We start from the raw sequence: 10667 nt of genomic DNA, 5'->3' as shown, positions 1-10667 counted from the left end.
GAACGTCTGTGCTGTCCTGAGGGGTCCAGATGACCCCACTCCCAACGTTAACGTTGGGAGTGGGGTCATCTGGACCCCTCAAGACAGTGCTCTGAACCTTTTTTCTTCAATGATCTCCACTGGGGTCCATGGATTACATGAAATCTTTCCACCTTTATCCACCTTTGTCATGGTAGGGGGAACACGTCAATGGAAGTGGGGGGGGAGGGGGGGTCATTTTGAGAGAAATTCCTGACGTTTTCCAGATTCTTGGATTTCTTCCAGATCATGAAGTGGAAATGAAACATGTGTCCAAACAAACCAGAATCCTAAGGTTGAGTTTTCCACATCCAGAGAATCCAAAGGGAACATTCTCAGACGGTTTGGTCACATGACTTTGCTCCATTCAAAGAACAGAAAGTCCAATTACTGATAAATCCATTTTAATGGAAAATGTAAAACCTTTTAGAACTTCAATGTACAAAGCATGTAACACTTTCAAATTTCAAACTGAAGCAAGCCGTGTTTTAAAAAAATACCTTGGTTAATGTATATATATGTATATATTTACACGTCATTATTCACTTTTAACCTTTGACTTCAAAAGTTCACAATAGTAAATCTTAACAAAAGTAAGACAATTCTTTACTTAAATAAATTACATCTTTTCTGTAAATGTTGCAAAGTTTACAGTTTGCTGTGAAGAAGCTTCTGCTCTTCTTTACATACAAATGTACAAAGTGGGTTCTGTTTGGCAGTTCTGCTGCAGAAACGGGCTTTGTGGGGGGGGGCTGCAGCGCCAGCATTTCCTGTGTGTGTGTGTGTGTGTGTGTGTGTGTTCTTCATCACAGTAACAACACAAAGGACTGTACAGCTCACATTTACATGAATACTCGTCTTCCTCATCACAGAAATAAATACGTCTGCACACAGGGAGGGAAACGATCCAACAGAACCACGAGCAGAACGGACGAGGACACAGAACAGCCTCTTTGGACTGATTATAACATCACAGATGTCGGTTTGGATCCTGATGCTGCTGGTGATCGGCCTGAGCTGAAGATGCTCCGCCCACACGGGTGAGGGGGCGGGGCTCCGGACCGCCAGGACCGGATGGGAGTCTTCACGCTGCCAAGCAGCCGTCTGCGGTTTGGGCCGATGATGGAGGGAGAGGCCACGCCCCCTACCAACCACCTGTAGGGGGGACTGACGGCGTGGACCGCCTGCCGTGTGCGAGGAGGAGCTGCAGGGCGGGGCTGAAGCTGAGCGGGGGTCATGAGGTCTGATCGTCAGCGTCTTTGTCGGAGCCGCTCCTCTTCAGCGAGCTCACCGCCTCCTTCACACAGTGGTACAGGATGTTCTTCACCTGAGGGGAGGGAGGAAGAGGAGCGTCAGCGCCGAAGACCACAGACAGAACGCCGGCTTCAGTGACGGGATGAAGAGGAGGGAAACCTGGGAAACATGCAGGTGTGAAGGACGTCGGAACATCGGCGGCGTCTGAATTCTAACTCCTAATCATCTATGTAGCGTCCTCGATTTGAAAAGCAGCTTTCTTTTATTTTAATGGTGGATATGACGTCAAAGGTAAAATGTAGGAATATGAGCGTTTTGTTACGATTATTTATGATCCACTGTCTTCTGAAGATGAAAACGTTGATGGTTTATGAAAAAAATAGATTTTTTGGGGCAGAAATTATTCAGACGCAATGCATTGTGGTCTATATTTGCCGAACTAGATGATCAGCAATGCACACTGGCTTTTTGCAGAGGCCTCTGGATTGTGGATTTATAGATTGGGACGGCGCTACAACACGGGAGACGCGCTACAGAGTGAGCCGTGCAGGAATTCAGGCTGAAGAAGCTGCTGGAAACAGAAGCCCCTCCCTCACCTGCAGCTTGTCCTCATAGTTGACCTCCTCCTTGTTGGCTCGGAGCTCCTGGGTCAGATGGAAGGACTTGACGATGTGCTCCGGGGACACAAAGTCGTTGATGACCTGAACACAGCTGTGCAGGTTCTGGATCTGGAACACAGGAGGAGTCAGGAGCAGGCCCCCACGCTGCCAGACATTAAAGCCGCCCCTCCTGTAGCACCGCCCCCTGGGGGGCAGGCGTGTGGGGGTTACCTGGTGCATGGCGCCCGCGGGAACGAGGACGGAGTCTCCAAGGAACTGGACGATGGTCCATCCGTGGACTCCGTGCTCATCCAGCAGCCGCTGCCGCTGCTTCCTGCTCAGGTACCAGGCCTGCTCTCGGACCGGGTCCTGGTCCTGGGACGGGTCGGATCCCTGCTCCTTGCTGAGCTGAGGAGGTGAAAACCGTTCTGCTTAGGGAAAGTTTTCTTTTTTGAAGGGGAAGCCCTGTTCTGGACCGCCACAGCAGAACCAACCTTGTGCAGGAACTCCTGGATTCTGTCCACGTCCTTGTTGAGGTAGATGTGCCACAGCGCTCCCGGAGTTTCACTCGAGTCTTTCAGTCTCTTCCGAACGCCTTCGTCCAGATCCTCTTCTTCAAGTCGCTTCAAGACTCCTGCAGGCAGACACACACTTCCTGTTACTCCTCGCCCTGATTACCCCCCCCCCCCCCCCCCCCATCATCACAACGGCGCCGGAGTCGTTTACCGGTTTTGGACAGGACTCCGTTGCCTTTGGCTACTCCAACGTAGACCAGAACCGAGACGACGTCAGAGACTTCCAGGTGGAGGTTGGCCGTCCCAAAGTCCTGCTCCTGAGAGGCAGCGACACCTGCAGCCCAACACAGCTCAGAGTGAGAGAGAGGAGGTTCTGTGGGGTTCTGAGTGGAACCACAGCGAGACCGTCTGATGTCAGGTTTGGAGCGGATTCTGTTCAGGTTCTGTCCGCTTCAGAGAGCATCCCGGACCAAGCACAGCCGCGGGCGGACCTGCCTTCCACTCACCGTACGCACAGCAGAGCCGCGGGCCCAGATCCGGACGGACGAAGAAGGACGGCAGGTGGGAGGCCAGGTTGAGGGCCCCCTCAGGATCGGAGTACTCCGGAAGGGGCAGGTTCTTCATCAGGTCGTCGTACCTGCAGAGAACGGTCAGTCAGCATCGTCTCCATGAGCGTGGTGGTTGCTACGGCGATGAGCGGCAGGGGCCTCACCTGGAGGGCATGAGGGCCATGAACTCCTCTCCGGACGGCCAGTCCTTCAGCCGGTACACCAAGGGCTCTCCGTCCTTGGACTTGGGCCGCTCTGAACACGCAAACAGCTGGGAGTCAGACACGGATCCTTGTGGTTCTGGTGGGCGTTAAACTGAGACTTACTGGTGAGATCCTCAAATCCATCCCAGAACTCCTTGATCCCAGAGTTTGACACCACCTGGTCTTTGCAGTTGAGGAGGTCTCCCTGGTGGTCTGCAAACTCCTGGTTGAAGGAGTCTGCCTTCCACAGGCTGGCATTCAGTCTCTTATGGATTCCTGACACCAGGACCGGCTGGACAAACAGAACCGGGTCAGTCAGACCCTCTCAGAGGGGCCTGGCTCCACGCAGAGGAGAAACCTTACCTGTCCCTTCCTCCAGCACTCTCTGAACAGCTTCCAGTTGTTCTGGTTGCGGTGATCCCGCAGCCACAGCAGGCGCCTGTTGCTTAACCAGCTGTGGGGGATGCCCGGGTGCTGACTGACCGAGTCCTCTGGCGTGGGCGCCGCTGGAGGCGTTGGCTTCTTCCTGTCCGCTTTGGCGTCGTCCGTGACGGCGGCGGCGGGGCAGGAGTTGTTCCCCATGGTGATCTGGTCCTGTTTGATTGACAGCTTGGTGGTGATGCTCTGCCGGCTGGCCGGGATCTTGTTCTCCACCACCGAGGCGATGATGTCATCCAGGATGTTGGGCATGGCCTGCCCCCCCTTTCCGGTCTGTGGAAGCGTGGTTTCAGATGTGAAGCCTGTGAAACCGCCAGCAGAGGAGCATAAACGCCGCCTGCATACCTGAGAGGCCGTGGAGTAGACGGGCGCGAAGGCGATGCCGGCGTCTGTGGAGCCCAGCTTCAGCTTCCCTGCCGTGGTGGTGAGGAGGTCTCGCAGCGTGGAGCCCTGCTCGGCGCCGCCGGCCCCCAGGGACGTGGTTTTACACTGCTGCAGCACCTCCAGGGCGTCCCCGTCTTTGTCCTCCTTCAGAGCTTTCCCCAGCAGCGCAGACTGGTGGTTCTCCTTCTTCTCCTCCCTGGATTTCTGCTCCGCCAGATCAGCCAGGAAGTGCAGGGGCGACTGGGACTCCGGCGGCGTGACGGAGGCGCCCCGCCCCGCATCGCTGCCCGGGCTGCTGCCCCCTCCTCCCGACCCGTTGGTGTCGGCCTTGATTCCTCCGTGCTCTGAGTTCTGCAGGGAGCCTGGTTCTGCTTTGACCAGGGCCAGCTTGTTGCTGTGGTTCAGAACATTCTGCAGAACCTGGCAAACAGACATGATGAAGGTCAGTCTGAGCAGGAGCTCTGAGACCACAGCCCACGCCTCCTTCACTCCATGCACAAACCTTCATCACGAGTCACACCCTTTATTCTATATCTACGCTCACGTTTTTACTGTTTAGTCTCTCTCCTGGTAGCTCCAGCCTCAGCCTCCTTCACCATCATCATCCTCACTGCTCCTCCCCTCTAACGCCTCCGTCTGCTTCCCTGCATCGATCTCCAGAACATCTATGATCTGATCCTCTGATGGATTCATTCCTGATCCCTCCTCAGCATCTTCATCTCTGCTTCACATTTCAAGTTCATCATTACAGATAAATGCTCTACTGGAAGTCTGCAGATCATGAACGGATCACAACATTTAACTGGTGTGAAGCTCCTCAATAAACTTTAAAAAATGGGTTTGTCTTAACTCAAACAGAGACTTACAAAGGGATTCCAAAAGAAATAAAAGATCTTTTTTCAATTTTACTTTTAATGAAAGTTAAACAGAGGCAGCGGTGAGACGGCTGCCAAGGGGGCGTCTATGAAGTACAAGCTCCTGGAAAACGTATAGAAACACTAATCAATGGTTACACATTGACATGGGCTGAATATTCATCATCATCTTCAATGATTTAAAAGAAAGTCAGCATTCAAATTTATTCACGAATCTCATCTGATCAAAATAGATCTGAAGATCCTGAAGCTACAAACTTTCTCACATGACTATTTACTAGTTCTTTGTTTTTTTAGTTGCACTGCAATTGTTTGAAGCTACCTGACGTGTGAATAAAATAAAACCCTGAATCTGTTTACTAAATGTGTTTTTTCAATGTTTTACAAAAGAATCTCTACATCAGCAAATCCTCAAAATCCAGCGACTCGGATGGGAACATCATCCCTGAAACCGACCTTCAGCCGTTCCCACCTCTTCACCTCCTTCCACACACTCGGCTGTTCTGGACTGCTGACCTTAAGTCCTCCACCTCCTTTCCAGATCAAACCCCCTCCTCTCCACCGGCTCCCTCCTCTCACTACATATCACCATGTCATCTGCAAACATCCTGATCCTTTTCAGACAGTATTTGCTGACACGTCACGCTGCGGCGTAGAGGCCGTCAGTGCATGAGTGACATCATCAGTGCTGGCTCTTCCAGCAGACGTTCAGGCTGATGGCTGCAGGGAGGTTCTGCTTTGGTGCCGGTGGTACCTGTGAGACTCCGTTGGTGACGGGCAGCTTGTTGAGGGCGTTCTGTTTGCTGGTGCAGGAGCAGCAGGACCTGATGTTGTGCTTGTCTCTGAGGAAGTGCATGGAGGTCACCAGCTCCGTCAGCGCTGAAACATCAGAGGGAGAGGCTGAATGACATCAAACAGCTGCAAAATGAACGGACCTCACGATGAAGTCAGGTCGTCGGTGGAAACTGGAGGGGCTCTCTACCTGTGCCAGGTATGATCTGAGTGGGCATGAGGTGCTTGTGATCGTGGGGCTGACCTTTGACACACTTCAGCCAAACGTACAGCTCTTTATCTGCAGGGACACAAGCGCATGTTTAGGGAGGAGGGTCTCCAGAGAGCTGAGGCTCACCTGTCAGACCCAACATTTCCTCGTTTCATTTGACAGTTTCAGACTGAGAGTGAAGCCTCATTATGACCATCAATGCTGCCCAACACCAAGAAATCAGATTCTTTTTTGGTTTTATGGAACAGATGATTTATTTTTTAATGCTTAAGTGGAGATTTTTATTCCAAGAAGACTGTCGGGAATCTTTGTTAGAAAACGTTTGCCTTTAAAAGAAAATTTAACCAAAGACAGCTCTTTTGTTCAGGCTCTCACAGCGATTTGTTGAGTCTCTCAAATATTCACTTTGGTTTTCTCAAACTCCGTTTTTACTGCATGATTCCGGTTGTTTTGCCATGAAATGTCATGACGGCTAAAACAGATTTTCCTTCACTGGTTTACTTTGATAAAAATACTCAGAGGAGGTTGTACTCTATTACTACTACTCCTGCTTTTGTCAAAAAAGGATCCTTTTCAAACTATAAATTAGATGTACTGCAAACAACCACATATGAATGTTTGTAACCCTTGTGCTATCCTAGGCACTTTAACATTGGGAGTTGGGTCATCTAGACCCACTAGACAGAGCTCTGAACCTTTTTTCTTCAATGATTTGTGATCTTCACTGGTGTCCATGGATTACATGAAATCTTTCCACCTTTATCCACCTTTGTCATGGTAGGGAGAACACGTCAATGGAAGGGGGGGGTCATCTAAGATGCACAAGGGTTAAAATGCGTTGTTAATCCTAAGACTCTGCCCCCTAGTGGAGCCAGAGGGGAAATGCATTTCTTCCATTTGCAGCAAAACCAAACTGGAGTAAAAATGTAGAATCATGAATTCAAACGCTTGGCAAATATTGCACAAATGAACTTTTTCCAGTTGAGCAACACCTCAGCCTGCACGCTGCTTTTGCCGCACTGCAGACTTATTTTGAGGATCTCCTGCACAAGAAGCAGACGAGGGTCTGCTCCCGCTGAAGACCTGCGAGCGTCACAAACCGCCGTAAGGTGAAACGCAGATACTGACCCTTGGAACTCTTTCTCTCCTTGGCCTTGTAACAATCCAAGCAGACCACAAAGCCACACTTCTGACAGACCCAGTGGATGTTGAAGAGCGTCGCCTCACAGGCGTCGCACATCTCCCTCACCCCCCTCACGGCTCGCTTCCACGCCATCTTGGCTGAAAAACAGGCGGAGCAGATGTCATTTAGAAACGCAGCTGGGAAAAGTCGGTGGGTTTTATTTCCACGCAGCTCACCGTCCTTCTTGACCCAGCTGGCTGCCGTGTTTTCGGTCACAACCATCTGGCAGAACTTATCCCCGATGAAGCCCAGGATGTACTTGGCGGTGGTTTTGTCCAGGTGGGCGTCTTCCATCGCACTAGGGACCCACAGGGCCAGAGCCTCATCGTCAAACTGGTCCGGAGCGGAGAAGCCGTCCATCCGGATGACTCCATTCTTACTGAAGGACAGCCTTTGAAAACAAACAGCTTTGAGATGCCGCCGTCACCCATCATTCCTCTCATTCCTGCTCGGACCCTTAGCTTCAACTTTTCCTGGTTTTTCCAACATGAAGCAGTTTAAGGACAAAACCAGGGTGCACTTGTTTCAATGCGATAGCGAGGGTGTTGGAGGGGTGTCATTTACCGTCTGAAATAGTAAAAACGGCAGAAGACGGGCGAGTGTGTTGGCTCCTCCCCCTTTTTGCTGCGGACCACCCGGCACTCCCGGCACTTCTGGAGGTTGGGTCCGATTTCCGAACAGGAGTCGTCCTGCAGGAAGGACTCTCCGGTCTGCTTCAGCTTCTTGACCTTCCTCCAATCCTTCAGCACGGAGCGGGGAATCCCATCTGAGCAGAGCGTTCACACCGTCACCGCCATTTCCTGCTTCCAGCGGCTATCTTATCTCACTATAGTGACTGATCAGGCTAGCCGGTATATTTTATTTGTCCTTTTATGATTGGGCCTGTTAGCATGTAGACATCAATAAATGACACTGAAGTTTTGAGAGAAGCCGCCACACATGAACAAACATGCATTGCTAGTGTCAAAATGTTAGGATTTTAGTTTGAAATGAAAATGAAACAGTGCAGCAGTAGCAGCTTCTCCCACTGAGGGCAACAGAAAAACCTGCAGGACTTACTGCTGCTGGCCAGTTTGAGTTTGGTCTTCTCGCGGGCCGACCTGAAGATCCCGTTGGGCTTCCCGTCATCGTCGTCCTTGTCGGCGTCTCCCCTCCTCCGGGCCATGTCGTTCTGCTTCTTCTTGTACGTGGGTTTGGGTTGGCGCTTAGCCCTGCCCTCCATCTTGCTATCACTGCCGTCCGAGTCGTCTCCCGCGGTCTCTGAGCCGGAGTCGTAGGAACGTTTGTGTCCTCGCCTGGACTTCCTGTCCTCCCCGCCGCTCTTCTCCTCCGCCTGCCTCTCTCTCTCCAATCTGCTGCCGCCCTCTTTGCTCATGTCCACCTCGCTGGAGGTGGAGGCACTCAGGTTGACGGTGCAGGGCCTGATCATGTCCGACATGGCTGTGGCGCTGCAGCTGCTGGTCGTAGTGGTGAGCAGTTTCTCTGCTTTGGTGGTGGTGGAGCTTGTAGTGGCGGTTGTGTTCTTGTCCTCCTCCGAGTGGCGAGTTAACCAGGCTTTCTTCAGCTTGTGGTAGTTGATGGGTTGTCCGCAGCCGGCGGCAGCCATGGTCTGCCCGTTGGGTACGGGGCTGGACTTGCCCGGAGTGGAGCGCCCGGCTGCAGAGCCACTGCTACTGCTTTCAGAGGAGGACGAGGCCTGACTACAAGAGGGTGGAGGCGTTGACGTGTGGTTTGGAGTCTTGTCAGATGACTCAGACAGGGTGGGGCTTCCAGTCGTTACAGATGGAGGAGCAATAGGGAGGCTGGTTCTGGACTGGGCTGCAGCCAGAGCTGCTTTGTGCTTTTTCAAGTGGATAAACGAGGAGGAGTACGGCTGAGAGGAGCCAGAGACGGAGTACGACGGCGAGGCGGGGCTTTGGCTGGGGAGGGATGCCACCGTAGAATTGGTTTGAGGCAAAGACAAACCTGAAAATCCAGCGTGAGAGTCAAACGCCACATGGTTCTCTCCTTCTTTGTCTGCACTTGACTGGCCGAGCGGCCAGCCTCCGACGCCCGCTTTGAGGTGAGGAACCTCATCCCGAGAGGAAAACGCCGACTTTAAAGTTTTATTCTGCAGGTCGACAGCAGATGAGACTAAAACAGCAGACCTGTTCAGAGGGCTGCTGGAACTTAGAGGTCCGTGCACGAACGAGCTCTGACACCTGTCGTCCACGTTGGACTGGATCACCCTTCTAGCTCCGGGTTCTCTCGGACTTTCTCCGAACCTGGCAGATTCCCCCTCGAGCTTGGATGGGTAGAATCTCCCTGAGGGGGGCTCCTTGTGAATAATAGCACCAGATCTGTTAGCACCAACAAGGCTGTCGTACTTGGCAGACGTTGGACCCACGATGACCGAGGCCACTGCTGCCGGGGGCTTCCCCCTGGACGCGTCTCTCTCTCTGGAGAACACGGCTTCCCTTCCCTGAGTCACGGTTCTGCCTCTCCACCCGTCTGCCGTCACGTCTACGCTGGTGGCGGGAGCCACGGAGGTCACCGCCGCACCGACCCTGTGGCTCTTGATGTCCCTGAGTTCAGGCAACAGCGTGGGGGGCTTCTGCTGCTCCACCAGTGTTTTGGTACCAGCCAACGCCAGGCTGACCGGTTGGATGGGTGTGAGCGTCGGTGGAGACAGACGCCCACCGAAGCCGGCTCTCTCCCTCTCCCACTCCTTCTCCCGCTCCACAGCTTCCTTGCAGTCCAGCGCCTGCTGCGTGGGGGGGTGGAAGACCGGAGCCCGGTAAAGAGACGGCATGGTCCTGAGCTGGTGGTGCTGCTGCTGCTGGTGGTGGTGGTGGTTGGAGGAGGAAGAAATGGCGGGGCTACAGCGCTCCATCCTGTCGACACTTGCGTGATGTTGCTGCTGGACCAGCGTGACCTGCTGGCTCAGTTGTTCTGTGATTTTCCCTGCCAGACCCTCTCCCCCCTCTGGTTGGTGCTTTATCAGGGGGGGCGGTTTGGAGAGGGAGGCTTTGGAGCTGTAGTTCCCCAGAGACTGGAGTCCCTGACTGGGCACCACAGCTCCAACGCTGGTCACGATCCCCGCAGACACCTTCTCGTAGTAGGGAGCCATCTCCTTGGAGGGGTAGAGTCTCGGGGGCTCGTTCACCACGCTGTTGGACAAGGTGGTGAAGTAGTTGCTCTTCTCCTGGTGGATGATGTTGGGGTGGGTGAGGCTGGCCTTGGGGCTTTGGGAAGTGAGAGCTCGCACGGGGACCGGGAACGCCGGATCCCTCGTCCTCTCTCGGTCCATCACGGGATCCATGGAGCGCTGGATCTTAGAGGTGAAGGGGGCCACCTCGATGCTTTCCTTCAGGATCTGACGATTCTCCTCCTTGTATTTAACGGCTCGGTCCGCTCCCTGACCGGCCTCCTACAACGAAAGAACAGGCCGAGTGGATCAGAGTCTTTCAGCAGGTCAGATGTCTTCCAGACAACCACACAAATGTATTGAAGTTAAAGTACAGTAAACCCTTGTTTATCGCGGGGGTTCCGTTCCAAAAAGACCCCGTAATAGGCAAAATCCGTGAAGTAGAAACCTCTATTTTTTTAACAAGTATTATACAATTAAATACTCTATAATACATTGAAAAGAAAGAACAAACCATTTT

General features: G+C 52.8%; 1 protein-coding gene across 5 annotated transcripts in view; it reads right to left on the bottom strand.

Moving 5' to 3' along the window:
* Window positions 1-405: 405 nt before the first annotated feature.
* The window catches only part of jmjd1cb (jumonji domain containing 1Cb), a 98430-nt gene continuing 88168 nt past the window's right edge, over window positions 406-10667 (bottom strand). For all 5 annotated transcript variants that reach the window (XM_023949613.2, XM_023949614.2, XM_078937839.1 and 2 more), the window contains 16 exons: window positions 8080-10429; window positions 7585-7786; window positions 7197-7411; window positions 6966-7118; window positions 5817-5906; window positions 5589-5713; window positions 3921-4379; window positions 3501-3848; window positions 3261-3429; window positions 3099-3189; window positions 2893-3023; window positions 2598-2720; window positions 2366-2505; window positions 2103-2279; window positions 1869-2000; window positions 406-1345 (listed from right to left, as the gene is read on the bottom strand). In XM_023949613.2, the coding sequence (XP_023805381.1) occupies window positions 1253-1345; window positions 1869-2000; window positions 2103-2279; window positions 2366-2505; window positions 2598-2720; window positions 2893-3023; window positions 3099-3189; window positions 3261-3429; window positions 3501-3848; window positions 3921-4379; window positions 5589-5713; window positions 5817-5906; window positions 6966-7118; window positions 7197-7411; window positions 7585-7786; window positions 8080-10429 (4998 nt within the window). In that variant the 3' untranslated portion in view covers window positions 406-1252. The remainder of the gene's footprint in view (window positions 1346-1868; window positions 2001-2102; window positions 2280-2365; window positions 2506-2597; window positions 2721-2892; window positions 3024-3098; window positions 3190-3260; window positions 3430-3500; window positions 3849-3920; window positions 4380-5588; window positions 5714-5816; window positions 5907-6965; window positions 7119-7196; window positions 7412-7584; window positions 7787-8079; window positions 10430-10667) is intronic.

The sequence above is a fragment of the Oryzias latipes genome, chromosome 19, assembly GCF_053564925.1.
Source record: "Oryzias latipes strain Hd-rR chromosome 19, Olatipes_Hd-rR_3.1".
NCBI classification, from domain to species: Eukaryota; Metazoa; Chordata; class Actinopteri; order Beloniformes; family Adrianichthyidae; genus Oryzias; species Oryzias latipes.
This window is presented reverse-complemented; position numbering and strand designations above follow the sequence as displayed.